The sequence below is a fragment of the Gossypium raimondii genome, chromosome 1, assembly GCF_025698545.1.
Source record: "Gossypium raimondii isolate GPD5lz chromosome 1, ASM2569854v1, whole genome shotgun sequence".
NCBI lineage: Eukaryota > Viridiplantae > Streptophyta > Magnoliopsida > Malvales > Malvaceae > Gossypium > Gossypium raimondii.
In genome coordinates, this window is record NC_068565.1 from 29,202,613 (window position 1) to 29,222,396 (window position 19,784).

Sequence of the window (19,784 nt, forward strand, 5' to 3'; positions counted from 1 at the left end):
TTTTGGAGTGTGTCTCGTATTTTGGACAAAACAAGGTCAATATCCCTAGAAGGAAGAGTCGACATCCCTATGATGCGACACACGACATCACGACCACGCGATGGACGACGTCACGATGTGGCGACATGTTCCCTACTTAACTGGGCTTTTTCTCCTAGTTAAACTCTGATTATCTTTTCCCTAATCGAACTCTGATTTATTCATGACGTTTTAGTCATATTTGACCTCCAAATTTAGCCTATAAAAGGACCTTAATAACTAGAAAAGTTGATGAAAAATACAACATAACACAATTAAGAAATAGCTTTAACAGAGCTTTAAGAGAATTTTGTGTTTTAGTTGGAGGGCTTTGTATTCGGGGTTTAGGGTTTATTTTTATTATCTCCATCTTGTACTTTTTAGATTTCTCTCTCATTAGTGAAGTCTCCTTTGCCTGTGGTTTTTTATCCTTTTAGTTAAATGTTTTTCACGCAAAATTTGTATTCGGTCTCTCTACTTTTTCTATTTCGTTGTTTATACGGGTTGATCTCCAACACAGACAATCCACCACTTGAATATTCAAGTTCATCCTGCCAGCCCTCCTTGTATCCCAATCTCGTCTCAAGTCCTTCCGCCTTAGTTTCCATCAAATATGAAAAACGTTAACTAAATTCACATACATTTTGCTTTTTTGTAAAATCTGTTAACGAGCAATGATTTATGGGTTATTACTGAATATTTTGATAGTCAAATATGAAAAACAAAAATAAAACAATTTTTCTTATATTTGAAACAATATGCCTTTTTATCGATGCTTAAGTACGTATTAGACATTCCTTCAAAAAAAGGAATTAAAATTAACAAATAAAAACCTCAAATATCACTGAGGTAAAAATGAATCGTCTCATGAAAAGAAAGAAAGGGAAGTGGGTTTTGTTTTCTGGGATCTTTGGCTTTTGGGTTATTGGGTTCATTTATTATTCTCAGTGTTTTATTACTCTATTTGTTGATCTCACTTCCCTATGAGCTTGTGCACGGGGAAAGAGGTGTTTATTTTTGCACTGAATAATAGCCCAGCCATATTATATTCAAAAAAAAAAACCCAAATAACATAAACGTAAATAAGAGAATCAGGTAAAATTTCTTTAATTTACAGTAAAAGAAAAGAGTGCAGTTTAAATAAAAGCAGTAAATCTTTTAAAAAAAAGCAGTAAAGTAAATTCACATATACATTTTTTGGCAAAATTTGTATCAGCTAAATCCTAAACCTTATATTATATATAACCTAATAATTGAAACATTATCATTGAGCAGAAGAATATGAATAATTTAGTAAAGTAATATTCCTTGTTGAAGTGGACCATCAATTCATCCTACTTGTATGATATGGGACCAGACCTCGATACTGCAAACCTTGGCAGCGGACTGGGACCTGTACCTCCTGATGAAGATCCTTCATACTTGACTTTACGGCTTGAACTGTAATCCAGAGGCCCGGAGCGGCGAACATTTCTATGTTTGTTTTCAACGCCTCGTAGATTTGCACTTTCAGCATCATAAAGCTGCTCTTGGCTGTGTGATGATGAACCCTTAAAATAACCTGAATCATTAGCACTGTACTGTGGAGTCGAATCTCCACGGGGTTGCCTCATTATAGGGGACGCATGGGCCAATGATACAGCAGGTGAATGGCGTGGTGAAGCACTTAATAATGCCATTGGCATCAAAGGAGAGTTCGCGTAGTACTGGCTATATATTGAACGGAGAATAGCATAAGGAACATGGGCCTCAAGAGAGCTTCTTGGAAGGTATAGTGAAATGTCACAGAGTTGGTCCAGAAATACAAGCTTGGCAACGAGATGAGATCTGCAAATATTTCAGAAAAGTAAAAAGGATAACCCTCAACACTTTTTTTTTGGGGGTACAAATGACCATCAGCACTTTGAATTAGTATTATAATAACAAGATACACGTACTGATAAGAGGTCAATTTTGACTTCTCGTGAGTTTTATTATGAGCCCCACGCGTAATATAGCTTGTAAAATTTTATAGAATAAACAGAACGTCAATATCTTTACCTGTTAGATTCATGGAGTGAATCTAGTACAATTCCTGCCGAGAATTTAATAAACAGCTGCATTGCAGATTTTATACTAGCTTCTGCTGACACACGCATATCAGGGTCCAAACTGTCAGCATTACCAACATGACCGTTTGAAAGCAACTGTCTCTGGTGATGTTCCCGTGCCAATCTAACATATTCACTTCCAGCTATAACAGCATTAATACACCTGCCAGGTTAAAGCAGGATAATTAGCACAATCCCCTACTTTTACAACACACAAGCAAAGCTTGAGCAGTAAGGATAGTGTGTACTAGAAAGTAGAAAAGTTGTCTCCTCAATTACTTCATCAAGAAGCCACAATTTTGACAAAAACAACTTCAAAGCTGGTATACAGGTCAGGATGAATTGCATGCAAAATAAATGAGGCTCCTCAATCCTCTCACTTTAAAATTCTAAGAGAGGCTTCGAAATATTAAATGACAAACTAACCAGTCATATTTGTATGGTTAGACATGCCATCTACAAGGCATTCAGTTTGTAATGTCCCCTTGGTCTCTAGAACTCATAGTCAACACTTCTTTTTTCCTAAGAAAAGAAAACCAGACAGGACACCCACCTTGCCAAACAATGAATATTGTTGTTGAAACCCCCTGTGTCAACATTGAAGCCAGTCGTGTTCCAGATATTTGACGTCATGAAAGTGGCAAATAGATAAGGCAACAAGCTCCAGGACCCGTCATTAGCACCTCCAACTTCTTCCAATATAGATCTAACCCACTCTGAGTCATGATCACCGGCAAGAGCAACACCGTTTGCAACCCCTCTCATTCTTCGTATTTCCCTCTTTTCAGGTATTTCTTCAGGTATGTGCTTAACTACCCCTGCAAGCAATGAATAGATTAAGGGTGCACCTTCTTCAAGCACCGCTCCAGCAGCTTCAGCCAAAAGTTTATCAAAAGCCAAAGCCTGTCCTGCCTCGATACAAAAACCAATTATTGTGTCCAAATCCACAATTTGCTTCAAACAAGCTTCTCTTTCTATTCTGTCACCAGAATGCATGCTGCCAGCAACTGCTTCTAACAACTCACGATTTGACCGTAATGATGTGTCTATACAATTCAATAGGGCAGCAGTGTGTTCTTTCATCATTGTATCTAGTCTGTCAACTCCATAACCGCCAAAAATACGAACAAATGCCTGCAATTCTCCAAGATCAGTGACTGACTCCGCAAAATATCCACCAACTGGCCTTGTGCTTTTGAAGCATTTGTGCATGGGAGTAAAGAGAATTCCAGCACCGGACATATCCTTCACAATGTTTTCTATGTACCAGTTGCAGACAACTTCAGTGGCTGATCCAGTATGTTGCTCTGCTGGTCTGTCAAATAAATGCAGGGAAGACACTGGTCCAGAGAAGGTCTCCAAGAGTAAGACCTCTCGGATTCCTTGTGTTAGATCCATGCTAATATGCTGTTCTGCTAGATGGATTATATTCATGTGTCTGCGGATCAGTGATTCTAGGATAGATGGCCTTTGAAGATCATTATCAGTTTTCAGCACTGAAAGTAATCTCCTTCTGAAGTTCCCAAGGATGCATTCTCTCATGTACTGCACGTATAATGAGAATATTATAATTAAAAAACATGAATACCTAATGGCCTGCTGGGAATATTTGACCTCAGTGGAAACATCATCTAGTATGTTAAACACAAATTTACAGGATATAAATAGCCAACTTGGAACATATCAATAGGAACCTAATCCAGGAAATCAATAAAACAGGCTCACATCTAAGTAAAGGGCCTTTGGCAGATTCAGCATGACTCACCTCCCTCAAAACAAAGACATGGTTCAGAACGCATATCGGCTCCATATCATTCAAAACTGAACACAAATTTGTGAGCCTCTGCATTGCAGCCTCCAACCTAGTACAAACAGAAGTTATGAGACTTTCAGCTTATTGGTTTAGATGATCACGGCAAAGGAAATAAAAGGCAAGCGCCTTACATTTTGATTGAATTGTTATTCTCTGGATAACTCTCATGGCCTGGCAAAGGATAAGCAACTGCTCCTTTTGGTGATTTTGCTGAAGGAATTGAGACTCTAGATGCATTATTCAAATAAAATGCTGCTTGCTCTGGAAGAAGCTGAGATTACTTGAAAAGTTAGGTTTCCAAACTGTTAATCATTTTCAATTAATTTACATTGGAACAAGAATTAAACAGCAACCTGCATCTCCAAAGCCCCAAATCCACCTTCAGAATCAAGGATGTTAATTAGACCTTCCAATCCTCCCATAATTGATTCAATGAGAGACTCAACATATAGGACTGCATCTCGTCCAATTTTTGTCACCTGATAATTATGGTAAATACAAAGCAGCCATCAACTTCCCAACTTTAACATTTCCTTCTAATGAGGGGGGAAAAAAGGCTGAATCTAGAGATTAAGCATTACTACTCCAAACAAGATGGGGGTAGTAAGTCATAACTTATCAGAATGATAAGTACACCAACATGTAGAGTTTATTTAACCACTAGAACAATAGCTGATAAAGACTATGCAATGTGGGGGTATTCCACGCTGCGGGTGTAAGCATAAAGCATGTCATTACCTCCTCTGGAACAATTGGAGATGCACACTCTGGAAAACTACTAGCAACACCAAGCCATGCACAGCAATGCTGTGGACGCCCCTCTGGTCCAAACATAGTGTTTCTAAAGACCTATTACAACAGGTATACAGAAGTCAGTACTGCATGCAGGGTATTTCAAAATAAAGAACATGATAAGAGTATCAAAGCATACTGCTGTAAGGTGTTGGTGATAGAAGTATAGCTTTCTGAGACTACCATGCTTTGATAATTGGGACTCTAGTTCATCAACGCATCTGCATTGAAACAGATTCATATATACGATCACTAGGTTTTACACAATAAAATACAACTCTATGAATTTGTTTATCAGGTGTTATATATAATAGATTGATAGGTATTCAATTCTGAAAGAAAAATATGAATAATAGCTTATAAACAGGACATGCACAATTCCACTTTCCAAAGTCAAATTGTTCTCAAGAAATGAAATGAATGTTTACTTGCTTATATCACAACATATTGCAGTTAATGTACTTGGTTGAGCTATCAAATATAAGCTAAGCCTCAAAAATCAAGTGAATCAAAGTCAGCCCACCTAGACCAATTGTATGCTGCATTTCCTTCTGATAGTAACCCCTCTTTTCCAGTGGAGACAGTAGCCTTCTCCAGATGTCTTATGTTTATAGATGATCGAGCAGATGTAACAATCATCAATATAGACAACCAATCTTTACGGAAGCCCTGGTTAAGAATGACAAATGATTTTAGATTAGGCAAACAAATAATAAACGAGCTACTTCAAACCCCACATTCACTTTCCCTAAGAATAGCCTAGGTTCGACTCATCATTATACCAAAAATAGATAAATAAACAAACTACTTCTAGATGCATTTTGTCAATGGCAGAGTGATAACAGCAGCATAAATAATGATTGAAAGACAACTTTAATAAAAAAAGGATGAAAAGTACTCAAGCACATGTATATCAAAGCTATTTATGTGACAGAAAAAGCTCAATATCCAAGATTCCTCACAACCAGAGAGGAACCTGTACATAAGAGAACATATTTTGTAAAACTTGGCAACATTAACGCAGTAAAACCATAATGCAAACATACATCTATTTACATGCATATTATTCGTGTCTGTATGTGTATATATAATATAAATATACGTTGATTGCATACATATAAACTATTCCTTCTGGCTTCATATATCATTAACTATGACCAAAAGGCTATGCAACAAAAGAGACCGCATTAGCTATAACCAGATTCACAGGAAGTAGATATTATACCAAACCCATTCCTATTTTCATTTAGTATAGATTTATGGCTCTGTATTTGAAAGGGAAAATGGTTTTATAGGTTTCTTACAGACAGATCACATGTGATTGCAGAAATATTTTCACCCTGTGGCTTGGGTATATTTTCAAGGTGATTGATAATCTGCTGAAAGAGTGTTTTTAAGGTTGCATCAAGATCAAGAGCCACCATTCCAGGAGTTCCCAGCAAAAACCGGATTCTACCAGCACATGAAGAGAGATAAGATAATGCATAACCTCGAATTGCTGCATTGAAAGATGTAAAATCTTTAAGTACTGTTCACATATCAAGAAGTTCTTTCAGTAATAGATCACCATAGTGTAATATAAGCACTCAAAATCATGTGGCTAATATTGTAACAGTGACTGAAATAGAGATGTATGTTTAACTGCATCATTAGCCATTGCATGAGCGTTTACAGACTGTACAGATTTTACCCCAGTAAAGGGAGTAGACCTTTGGCTTAGATTTTTGCTTAGTTTTTTACACTAGAACCTTTTAGCAACAGTTAGCCTCCTTGATGGATCCTTGATGGATATATGATTCTGCCTTTGACACAAGAAATGCCAGCACCTTGAAAGTTACACATTTATATCGACATAAACTCAGAGACCAGTTAATAGTTGTCTATCTGTAACATCTTCTAGATGAAAAGTAAACTACATTTAATCGCCTTTATCAAATAATTTGTTACATCTACAAAGAGGCTACCTGCAATATACTTGCGCACTAGACAGCATAAATGGTCCATTCCATCTAACAAAAACCCAATAGTTGGATCATTTGGATCCTGCAACAAAATCATTCTGTCCAAGTTAAGCACCAGATTACGTTGATCAAAAAGATAAACAAGAATGCTGAAATATCTTCAAGGAAAAGGTTTAGTGATACGAAGACCAAAAACTTTGCTTACTATGTCAACCGGCACCATGCGAGCAACTTTTGATTTTGATGATGCAATTCCTACATGTTGAAAAAACCAGATAACCTCACACTGAGCCAATGCCAGGGCAGAAAAAACCATCTGTGATGAAGCAGAAAATTATTAGACAACAGCAAGAAAATGAATCGAGTAATTTGTTAGTTTTAGGCCAATAAAGTTAAGATCGTTGTGAGTAATATCCTCTTCGTGAGTTAAATAAATTAAAACAATAGCAATAAAAGTTACAGGGCATGTTGCCCCACTGATAGTTGTGAGAATTCAGTTGAAAGGAGAAAAATTCAAGTACGCACAAATGAAGGATGATTTAGAAGGAATGAAGCAAAGTAGGAGAAACTGTATGTAGGAAGGATTTCTTAAAAGAGTATGTTACCAATCATACCTGAATGTTTGGAGCCAATAAACTGGGTTGATCGGTGAAAAACAGAACCATCCTACCAATTTCTTGCTTTAGTAGTATTCTCCTCTCATGGTGTATAGCATCACATGATATCAATGCTTGCTCATGTACTTCACTGAAACCATAAACAAATTTACCATTGAATATTAAAGCTGAATATGACATCTATACCAGAAAAAACAGGAAACAACAGCTTTAAAAAACTATGGTAATATTCTAAAATATTTATTAAATGCATAAAGACAAAGAACTGAAAGTTTTCATGTCTTGAAATTCTTAGAATTGCTTTGTTCTCACAATTCACAGTCTTCTTAATGAACACACACAAAAACACATCTATATACATATAGCCCAGGGCTCCAGGCGGATCCGGGTTGATTACTATCTGTCAGATTACAATTTCCCGATAAGGAATCTTGAGTGTATCAGATAGGATTCTGTAAATATTTTATTAATTGCTATCACTAACTTTAAGGCTGTTTTTAAAGGACAACATCCCTAGAATTAGTCTATTTCCCAGTATAGAGTTTCCTAAGTTAGACTCACTATGTATATAAATATTAGTGTAATTCCTTGTGAGAAAATATAATAGAAAAAAACCTATTTCTAACATGGTATCAGATTAGCCCGATTTCTGGGAATTTTTTCTCTTGTCTGGCATTTTTTTTACTCCCGCTCAACCCTCAAGCCTGTGTATTTTGTTCAAAAGAAATATGTCTGAAATTGTCCAAACCAATACCAATGGGGATATTTCAGAAGTCTCTATGAACAACTCTAACCCAACAAGTGAGTTGTAGAACATCCAAGTAGCCTACAGGTTAAATTGGAAGAATTTGCTAGGATCATTGGAAAAATTTTCTTCAACAGGTACTTGTAGTTTGGCTTTTTCAGGTATATCCTCTTCTCAAGATTCTAAAGTCTTGGATACAGTCACCAACAGGTCTTGGGTCCTTGACTTAGGAGCTACAGACCACATGACCCACTCTTCACAAAAATTTGTTTCATAAACACCTTGTCCTAGTAATAGAAAGATAACAGTAGCTAATGGTTCTGTGATCACAGTGGCTGGTCAGGGTGATATTGTTATAAATAAGACTCTTACTCTTAAAAATGTCCTTCACGTTCCAAAACTATTTACCAATCTTCTCTCCATCCAAAAAATTATCAAAGACTCTAACTGTAGTGTGGGTTTTTATCCCAATCGATGTTTTTTTCAGGAACAGAATACGAGGAGGATGATTGGACATGTTAAGGAAGTAAATGGCCTATACTATCTTCAAGAATCCAGTGGAGAAGTTAGTGCTCCAAATTCCTCACCATTACCTTTCATATTCAAATCTGTTAAAACTAATAAAGACCAAATTTGGCTCTATCACCTCCGCCTTGGTCATCCATCATTTAAAGTCCTTAAAATTATGTTTCCTTCATTGTTCAAAGGGATAATTGTTGAAAAATTCTATTGTGATGTCTGTGAACTTGCCAAACATAAACGTACTTCTTTTTTGGTAAGCAATAAAAGAACATCCGCTCCTTTTACTCTTATTCATAGTGATATTTGGGAACCATCCACTATTTCAAACATCTCTGGGGCTCGGTAGTTTGTATCCTTTAAAATAGAAATCTGATGTAAGGTCTGTCTTTCCAACCTTTTACAACATGATCAAGACACAATTTGGAGCTGAAATAAAAAGGTTTAGGTCAGACAATGCCAAGGACTATTTCAATCAATTTCCCTCCCCATATTTTCAAGAAAAAGGAATTATACATGAGTCATCTTGTATTAGCACACCCCAACAAAATGGTGTTGCCGAAAGAAAGAATGGTCACATTTTAACTATTACCAGAGCTCTCTTGTTTCAAAAAAATGTCCCTAAACAATACTGGGGGAGGCTGTTTTAACTGCTACTCGTATGATAAATAGATTGCCTACAAAAGTCCTTATCTCTCAAAGTCCTATGCAAGTTCTAGCAAAATTCTTTCCTAATTTCAATACCTCAAACCTTACTCCCAAAATATTTGGATGTGTTGCCTTTGTACATGTACATTCTCAAATTAGGGGAAAACGCGATCCACGAGCTGTCAAATGTGTCTTTCTCGGTTATTCTTCCACACAACAAGGGTACAAATGCTATCATCCAGCCACCAAAAAATTTTATGTTTCAGTGAATGTTACTTTTGCAGAACAAGAGAATTTCTTTACTCGTCCTTATCTTCAGGGGGAGAGCTTATTCACAGAAGATAAGGACGGAGAATTCTTTCTTCTTGATTTTTCAGCTCCTGTCCAGCAGCCAAACATTCTTGATTTTCTAGCTCCTGTCCAGCAGCCAAACACTCAGTCATTGCCTACCAACCAGCCTGCCCAACTTGAACCTATGCAACCCGAAATAAAGCCTAATACACGAATCACAAAAGGGATTCAGGACACTACTAAATCCTTCTTGGTTTACTCAAGGAAGAAGGCACCGGTGCAAGTTCAATCATCTTCTTCGGATATACAACCTGCTACTCTACAACCCGAGGTAATTACTGAACCTATTATGAATACTACTGAAATTTTCCCATTGCTATTAGAAAAGGAACTAGAGCCTGTACAAAACATCCCTTGTACTTATTCATGTCTTACAAAAATTTATCCCATAACCACAAAGCCTTTCTTACTAGCCTAAATTCTATCTCCATTCCCAAAACTGTATCCGAGGCATTAGATGATGAGAATTGGAAAAATGCCATGAAGATTGAAATGGAAGCCCTTGAAAAAAATAAGACATGGGATTTGGTAAAATTACCGAAAAGAAAGAAACCAGTTGGATGTCGTTGGGTGTGCACAATGAAATATAAGTAAGATGGTTCTTTGAAAAGGTACAAAGCAAGATTGGTTGCTAAAGGGTACACTCAAATGTATGGAATAGACTACCTTGAGACATTTTCCCCTGTTGCAAAGATCAACACTGTGAGAGTGCTGTTGTCACTCGCTGCCAATCGAGGCTGGAAATTATAGCAATTTGACTTCAAAAACGCCTTTTTACATGGTGATCTTGAGGAGAAAGTCTATATGGATGTTCCACCAGGATTCGGTCCAAATACAAGACAAGTAGTTTGCAGACTAAAAAGGCTTTGTACGGACTAAAACAGTCCCCAAGAGTTTGGTTTGGAAGATTTACCAAAGTAATGCTCAAGTTGGGGTATAAACAGAGTCAAAGAGATCACACTCTGTTTGTAAAGCACTCATCTTAAGGGGGAATGACCTCTTTATTAGTCTATGTAGATGTCATTATAGTGACTAGTGATGATCTGGAAGGAATGGAAAATTTAAAGAAATGCCTAGTAAAAGAATTTGAAGTCAAAGAGCTTGGTAAGTTAAAATATTTCCTTGGTATTGAAGTGGCACTCTCTCGGGAAGGAATCTTCATATCTCAGCAAAAATACATAATTGATTTGTTGACAGACGGACAAGTTGGGATGTAAACCAGCAGAGACACCCATAGAGGTGAACCACAGACTTGGAGATACACTAGAAGATGCAGCAGTTGATAAAGGTTCATATCAAAGACTTGTGGGGAAGCTCATTTACTTGTCACATACTAGATCAGATATTGCCTATGCAGTTGGTGTTGTAAGTCAGTTCATGCACAACCCCAAAGAATCACATCTTTGAGCTGTGTATCAGATTCTACAGTACTTAAAAGACACTTCAGGCAAAAGAATCCTATTTAAGAAATGAGAGAATTTAACACTTGAAGCCTATACTGATGTAGATTAAGCAGGGTCTATGGTTGATAGAAGATCAACCTCGGGCTATCGCACTTTTCTAGGAGGCAACCTTGTGACTTGGAGAAGTAAAAAACAGAATGTTGTGGCTAGATCTAGTGCAGAAGCTGAATTTAGGGCGATGGCTCTTGGAATTTGTGAAAATTATTTTGAAAGATTTGAAAATCAAGTAGGAATGTCCAATGAAGTTGTATCGTGATAATAAGTCTGCCATCAATATTGCACATAATCCAGTTCAACATGATCGTACGAAGCACGTTGAGGTTGACAAACATTTTATAAAGGAGAAACTTGACAGTGGCTTAATTTGCACTCCATTTGTGTCCGCTGATGGTTAACTGGCACACATACTTACCAAAGGATTATTTGGAAATATCTTTCAGAAACTAGTAAGCAAGCTGAGAATGGATGATATCCACTTCCCAGCTTGAGGGGGAGTGTTAGATTACAGTTTCCTAATAAGGAATCCTGAGTGTATCAAATAGGATTCTATAAATATTTTATTAATTGCTATCTCTAACTTTAAGGCTATTTTTAAGGGACAATATCCCTAGAATTAGTCTGTTTCCTAAAGTTTCCTAAAGTTTCCTAAGTTAGGCTTACTATGTATATAAATATTAGTGCAATTCCTTGTGAGAAAATATAATAGAAAAAGCCTATTTCTAACACTATCTTTCAAAGGTGGAGAGGCTCCTTCTGAATCTGTGGATTTGGCAGCTGGGACAAAAACTATAATATAATTGTTATAACTCCTTATATCACTGTATATCCAAGTCTTCAATACTTCTTTATTTTCTCTCTCCCGATTCATATGTCATCATGTCCAATGACTTGCACAATTGCACCAATAATTACCAGGTAGAACCATGGATTTCAACCTAAAACAACATGGCTTAACAGATACCTTTCTTCTCTTCTTCCACTGCCACTGTGTGAACTTGCAATGTGATTTTAAACATGGCATTACCATGAAGTTGATTTTTGTTTTCCCTAAGAGCTTAAGCTTCAAGCAAGTACATATTTACACCACATTCTTAAGAACTTAACTTCTGTGTCCCTCACATCCAGATTCCGAATGGCTGCTATAATTGTAGATAGCAAGACCCATTTATTCATAGTTGCACCTAAATTCAAATTTCAACAAAATTTTCTTGAATGCATACTAAAGGATAGAACATGCCAATCAGACAAATATAACTACAAAATTATGGTATCACCGGGAATAAAGGTTTAGTTCAGTTCTTTAAGCATTCTAACAATGGAAAGGAAGTCTAGGCATGAATCAATTACTAGAGGTCCAACCATCTCCCAGCTGTGTTGAAAGAAGATGTTTTAAATCCTCTGATATTCTTAGCACCTCCAACTCAATAAGGAAATTCTCAATTTCATCCAAAGTATTAGATTCTGGCTAGTGAAAATGCTTTGAACATAGCCACTGAAACACTTTTCAATGTCTTCTTGATTCTCCCATTGATTTCCTTCCTCATCTTTAAACATGTGAATAGTCCTAATTCTTCACTTATTAGCATTAAGATGAAGGTACATGGTGTTCCTCTCACCGGTGATGATCCAATTCATCCTTGATTTTTGTAGCCAAAAACTATGTTTTGCCATATCGGCCCATATAGTTCTCTCTTGATCAAGAGATTTAAGATTCTGAATATTACTTTGGGCAATAGCTAGCTTCTCTAAAAGAATTTGTTTTCTAACTTGTAGGTTGCCAAAACTTTCCTTATTATTCCATTTTTTCAGGCTATCCCTTACTATCTTCAACTTGGACAAGAGCCTATAAGATGGGTACCATCCACCCTGAGATTCCAAGCTTGCTTTTCTATGTGTTTACATTGTGGTTCAACCAACCACATTGCCTCAAAACAGTAAGGACGTCTTTTAAAACTTGTTCTTTTTATTTGAGTCCAAAATCAACATACCATGATCTGATTCAATAATGGGTAGACTGGTCAAATGAGCTCGGGTGTTTCTCAAGCCATGTCGCATTGCAAAAAGCTCAATCAAGTTTCTCCCAAATGATGTTCGGTCCTTTTCTATTATTTGCCCATGTGAACACTCCATGCGTTGGGATTTCAATGAGATTACTCTCGTTAATGCACTTAAGGAAGCTCTCATGGCCCTTGATATCCTTGTGGGTTCTTTGATGGAAATTCCCAACATGAGGATGGAGTAGCCTAAAAATTGTTGATGTTACATTTTACCTTAGCAAAGGCCATTCAAATGGGAATTACCTCGTGTATCGTCAGGTCCAACGATAGATTCATTGGAAGCATCGTCTGGAAAAAGCAAATTGCAGTACATTGGAAATTTAAACCGATGTTGGATGACATTCACATCTTGGAGGAATCGTGCAGAGTGTGAAGTGGTCTAAAGAAAGTGATAATGGTAATAGTTATAGTGGTTAGATTCAGTAGGTGTGTTTACTTATTTCTTTGTTTTAACTAACATATCAAAGATAGGAAAAAAGGAAGACCAATAAAATGATAAGGTTTCCCATCTGCAATTTATAGTTGCAACTAATAAAAATAAAATGAGAATATAGTTCAAGTCCAAGCTCTAATCATACCCTATCATTTTCTCAACTTGTTTGGCCACACTATATTCCAAATCTGCTTCTTTTTGTTTGGTCCGCCCCGATTTTGCCATCTTCTTTGACTCCAGTATCCGAGGCAAAACATATAACTGATAATCCTCATGCAATAGTACATACTGCATGCCCAAAATTACAAGAGTAGTAGGCCATTAAAAATAAGAATTTTGTTTCAACGTCAGAAATTAAAACTAACCTCATCCCTGAATAATGTAAGAACTAAATTTTCCTTCAGTACAACCTGAAAGCCATTAGGGAAAAATAAGGAAACAAAAAGACAGAACAAACAATATTGAAATGAAAAAAAGTTGCTTAGAAAAAGGAAGAAGTTACAACCAATAATAAAAAATTACTTTCCAGCAGAATAATCCAAAGCCCAAAGGAAGTGCAAATGGTTTACTAAGATTTCAACAACTCTAAATCCAGCCTTGTCATCTAAATGATAGCCATAACTATTTGCTTATATGCACCCAGAAAATAATAATAAAATTAGCAGCCAAAATGCATGCCATAATACAGGTATCCACAAAACCCCAGGTGGCTGCCCTCATACTACTTGTGTTCAAGTAAAAAAAACTACTATTATTTAGTTTATTGAAGATAGGTGGTGATAGACTAATAATCAAAGAGGTTGAGGTACTCATTTTTGGGAAATAGTTCAGTTTATTTCGCTAAACCCATTTTTGATCCTTTATGTAAATAAAGGCAATTTTTATAAGCTTTTGGTATTGATAAAAAGAAAAAGAGCTTAAAGAAGGTCATTAGTATTGCTCTAAACTGCCAAATTGTTAACACACCAAGAGAAGAATGAGCCAAAAGAATTATCGAAGTTACCACAGCAATATCAATACTAGTGACACGAAGCAGCTCATCAGGACAAACTAGATATCCAAGTAATACCCACTCCCTGTAAGCAGTAACATTTGCCAGATCTTGGGCTCTCTGCAGTATAGAAAATGTTATTGGAAATGCAGTAGCAGTAAACATTGTATTTGATAGGAACAAGAAAGTTCAAAATTGCCAAAAAACTAGAGAAAAGAGATGATCTGGCAAGTACAAAAAACATCTTATAGTATCTAAAAATCTTTCCATGTAACAGTATTTACCATTGGATGAGCAGAGTTTGTAAGAATATCTGGATACCGAGGATGATATGGACTTAAAAATCCTTCGTTGCGCAGCTTCCTTGTGTCTGTGGATAGGAAAATAATAGGACCCACAGCCTCTAAAACCTGGACATACAGATTGAAAATTCAGTGCAACTATCTCCAACATAAAGTATACAACTCTGGGAACTAAAGCTCTTGGAAAGATAAGGTTCTCGAACAATCTTTCAACATTTAAGTGATAAGAACCACCAAACCACATAAAAGCTGGACAAAAGCATTCAAATTGATGAGCAGTTACCTATGTAATAAAACTTTATAAAAGGATAATGATGTATTAGGAAATTTTTCCTAGCTACAACTTGCAAGCACCATTTCAGGCAGTGTTAATATTTCTTTGTTCCTTAGAAGGGCAGTTACAAACATTTACATAAAATATAATGCACACAAGACTAAGATGGTGAACTCCTCCACAATCTTTTAAAAGGAGAACTGATTTTTTCTTCCAGAACTTTCATAAGATTGCTGATTAAACCTTTCATCATTTCCAAAAGACAAAGAATATCAACCATTTGAAAGAAATAGATAAGAATTTGATAAAAGGCAAATCAACATAAAAGGTGATGACAACAAGGGAAGGGGAAATGTCCTCATTGCATGGGCAGGGTTACTTTTAAAAAACCAGGCCAGTAGATTGTATTCTCGAAATCTTAATAGAAATTTTCTGGATAAAAGGCAAGGATACTACAAAGTATATACTTCAACAAATGGAGCAGAAACATAATAGAAAATGATTATCTTGTTGCATATAAAAAATAAATGTAAAAGAAAACAACGACCATTATAAAAAACATGTTAATTTGATAAAGCATGTAAATGACCTCTCCAATACGTGGGCTGACAAAATTGAGGTCTTCTTGTAATCCTTTCAATGGAGGATCATAAGAGTCAATGAATTGAATCAACCTGAAATTCAGTACCAACATTACTTGCAATTTGCAAATATAAAGGAATAAGAATCGTAACACAATTTGCCTTTAAAGAAGATTCAAGTCAAAGCAGTGTCAACCATATCATAAGTACGACTTCTTAGCATAAAAGAGGGGAGGACATTTGGCTTATCCTAACGAGGATGGTTTTTCCTTCACATTAAATATTATGTGCTAAACAAACTAATTAGCTAACCAACATTAAGGCTTTATAATAACTCAGTAAGTTTTTACACTTGCGACATCTATACAGAATTTTGTTCTACCTCCAGCCTTCTAATCACAACAGCAAAATAGATTAAAACAACTATATATTTTAAAATCAAAACTAGAAAAAAGTAACACCCTTTAAGTTTACTCAAACAAAGGTAAATTCCTCAAGCATTTAAATATATACTGGCCAGAAATTGAATAAAGTGTATTGCAACATACTTAGAAGCAAGCTACAAGATTAAAAGGTAGTGACTTCATACCGATGATAAAAATCACAATCTCGGTCATTTCTTGACATAGCATGCAAAAGATTATAAACTTGCAGCATCATTTTCCTCGGTAACTGTTATTAAAGCATCAAATACATAAGCAAACCGACAACACCTTTTTCCGCACTAATAATTGTTTAAGAAAACAGATATAAGTTCTCAAGTAACAGCGATTCTGTTTTACATGAAAATTCATGCATACTAATGCATGCACGCAGGGAAATATAATCAAGGCAGAATTACCTTCTCAGAAAAAAGGTTGACACGAACGAAAGAACAGAAGAGATCCATAAACGCATGTAGTATAAGGGAATTTTGATGAGGCTGCAAAAAGACTGTAACAAGTTAACACGTATACTGCAGAAAACTAGTCACCATTTTATTCAACATTACCTAGACAACAAAAATTTCAATATTCTTTTAAGCAGATCAAGAAGGATATACCAAAAAATCTATCAGAAGGACCTATTTGGTTTAGGTACATTTTGTGCATCACATCAATTTCTTTTGTACCTCCCATATAGTCAAACACCAAAATGCAGGTGGATCAAGTTGGTGTTTCTAAAAAGCAAAATAAAACTTGCAACATAGAAGAGAGAGTTCACACTTACCAATAAGGTGATAACGGTACTGCTAAGGTCCAATATGAGTCTCAAAGCTTGTTCTCGAAATGCCATCAAATCAAGAAGTAGCTAATCCATGGAAAACAATCAATCACTATTACAAAGATAAAGAAAAAGGACAATTTTCATAAACTAAATACACATAAGAAAGAAATCTAAAAGTATATTTGAAAACCAAGAAATAGAATGTTATCCAACCTATATAGCTGCTAAGATGCCTGCAAGGAATTATGTAACTTAAATCATGCTGTGATGCGTACAGCACACATCAAAGACACTAAATCCTAGAATTTAAAGCCTTAAACTAGGAAGCAAATGAAATTTTGATAGGCCTTAAATCCCCTTTTGATAATTTATACTTTTGCAGGGCAATTAAACTCACCTGAACCCATGGTTCCAAACTCTGCAAATGAACTTCTGCATTACCACTCAAAGAATCCAGAGCAGCCTTATCAACCTGCACCGATTTTTATCAAAGACAATAGAACAATCAGATACTCACGAGTAGAAGAAGGCCTACAGCAACATGAAAAAATTCAGATCTTACACGCTCAAGTTGCAGTTTGCTGAAGTGCTCAGGGAACTTTTTTGAGAGAAAGATACAAATCCTTGGATGGTTAGGAAAAACACTCGCTTTCCAAAATGCTTCCGAAAATGCATGGCCTATAGGTTCCGGGTAGTCCAGGATTTGGTTCAATCTATACATTTTGGCCATAAGGCCATCTGCAACTTCAACCAGTTGCGCTACCCACTGCATGTTCAAGCCCTTGTGCGATCCCACACCCAAACTCTGGACCTGACCATCAGAATTCATGTACCTAGAGCTTCTAGATGAGAAAGGAGAAGTCGTGTCAAGACCCAAATACTCAGTCCACCTTGATGGACCCTCCCATTCCCTCGATCTCCCAGCCCTAGGAGATACGGATGAATCTTGAGAAGAATAGTGTTGCCGCGATTTCGCCATGGATGAACCAATTCACTTAAAGTTTCTGCAAATGGAAGTTCGATTAGGACCATAATTATATATAGTCCCACAAACTGCATTGTAAAAAGTTTCTTTTCTCTTACTTTTTCCCCCTTTTTTTTTCAGTTCAGTCAATTCCAAGACGAAGAATCCAATGAATTAATTCAGTCAATAACTCGGAAAAGAAAAACGAACTAGTAGTACTTGCAAATATTCAAAATAACAACAAAATAATGTTAGCTTCGTGGAGCATTCCAGTGTTAAAAAAAATTAAGTAAAATATCCAACAATCAAAAGCCAAAAAAGAAAAGAAAAAATATTTCGATATTCCAAAATTAGACACTTAAAACATTAAAAAAAGGTGAGGAAGTTGAAAGGATTTTACCGGTGCTCAGCTTCACCACATTTTGTGAAGAAGCAGACAGAGACAGAAAAACAAGAAACTAGTATTTGTCGTTGAGAATGCCAAAAAAAAAAAAAAAGTTCGGTTGTCTTTCTTCGTCGTTTAGAGCATCAACTCCAGATCTGAAAGAAAATAAAGCGGAATCGTCAAGGCCAAACCAAGTGAGGGTTTATTTATAAATAAAATAAAAATTATTATCTGGATAATTTCACAAATTTTCAATTTTTTTTCTTCTGCTGTTTTTATTTATTTAATAATAATGTGAAAATAGCGCGTACATGGGAATAGTTGGAAGGACGAAATTTTCCGTTACTGGTGACGTGGCGGTCTTCTGTTTGCCCTTGCCCGGATACACATATTCAGTACTAAACTAAATTAATGTAGTAAAATTAACTGCTTTTATCGTATTCATATTCTATACTTGTCCATCGCCATTTTATCCTAATTATCCATTCCGTACATGGAGAAAATATGTTTTAAGTGTATTTTTTTTAATTTAGAATTTAGATGCAAATGATGGATTTGGGATTAAATTTTGGGAGCTTAGTAAAATATATAAAATTTTAAGAGTTTAATGAAGATTTAAAAAAATTAGGTTTTAAATCAAATTTTATGAGATAAATGAAATTTTTAAAATTTTAATAAAATTTATTAAAAACTCAAAATAAAAATTAAAAGATGTAACTAGAATTTTCAAAAGGGTATAATTAATTTTTTTATTGCAAGAGAAATGAAAATTTCTAAAATTTTCGAGACATCTAATTAAAATTTTTAAAAAATCAAAGAAGAAATTAAACCTTTTTCAAAATTTTGCGAATGCCAAAGCCCCTAGGGATCGATCTTTGCTTAGACTATTTATCTTTTATTTTTAAGATTTTAGGTTGAGTTTAGTTTCATTTTACCTTTTAGATAATAAAAGATATTAATGAAAAGGCATTGATTAAAAATTTCGAAAATATTTTTAAAAAATTAAAATATCAAAAATTAGAAAGCCATAAAAATTAATAATATTTTTGTAAAATTTAAAAAATGAAAACAATTTTTTAACTTTAAATTTAATTAATTCTTATTTTCTCAACAATTTTTAAATATCAAAATATCTTATCCTAGTTCGAATCCATATAAACCTTGTAACTTTTAATTTTCTTTATCATGTTTCTATTATAAGAAAATAGTGTATCAAATTTCAAAATTTTTATTATTGAAAATGAATTTTATTTTACCAAATGTGTTTTTAAATTTTTAAAAAATATAAAATGAAAACAAATTTAAAAAAATAAAATTAGAAAATGATAACAAAAAAATACATGTCATTTAACATTTCAAACATAAATATCTAATCATTATATCTCAATTACATATAAGTCATAGCATATCACAAATGTAACTGCCCGATTTTAGGCCTAGTCGGAACAGTGGTTTCGGGACCACAAATTCGACGAGAGAAAATATAATTATTATTATATTTTTATGGTCTAAAATTTCACGGAAAAATTTCGTGAAAATTTCGTTCGAAAATTTCGACGTTTGGGCACTCAATT

The 19,784-nt window shown here is 35.2% G+C and overlaps 1 protein-coding gene across 2 annotated transcripts; it reads right to left on the reverse strand.

Moving 5' to 3' along the window:
• Positions 1-1,101: 1,101 nt before the first annotated feature.
• On the reverse strand, positions 1,102-18,394 carry LOC105785544 (protein NAP1). Of its 2 annotated transcripts, XM_012611645.2 has the most exons (25): positions 18,226-18,391; positions 17,945-18,043; positions 17,424-17,865; positions 17,259-17,333; positions 16,865-16,945; positions 16,497-16,577; positions 16,245-16,327; positions 15,664-15,748; positions 14,783-14,908; positions 14,511-14,618; positions 13,873-13,917; positions 13,653-13,795; positions 7,289-7,421; positions 6,880-6,990; positions 6,678-6,756; positions 6,018-6,211; positions 5,237-5,382; positions 4,853-4,934; positions 4,660-4,770; positions 4,275-4,400; positions 4,053-4,192; positions 3,874-3,970; positions 2,662-3,653; positions 2,059-2,271; positions 1,102-1,845 (listed from the first exon to the last, which is right to left on the reverse strand). In XM_012611645.2, the coding sequence occupies exons 3-25, from the start codon at positions 17,838-17,840 to the stop codon at positions 1,353-1,355; spliced, it is 4,161 nt and encodes a 1,386-aa protein (XP_012467099.1). In that variant the 5' UTR covers positions 17,841-17,865; positions 17,945-18,043; positions 18,226-18,391; the 3' UTR covers positions 1,102-1,352. The 2 variants fall into 2 exon arrangements, with proteins under 2 accessions (XP_012467099.1, XP_012467100.1); XM_012611646.2 differs by lacking the exon at positions 17,945-18,043 and having other exon boundaries at positions 18,226-18,394.
• Positions 18,395-19,784: the final 1,390 nt, after the last annotated feature.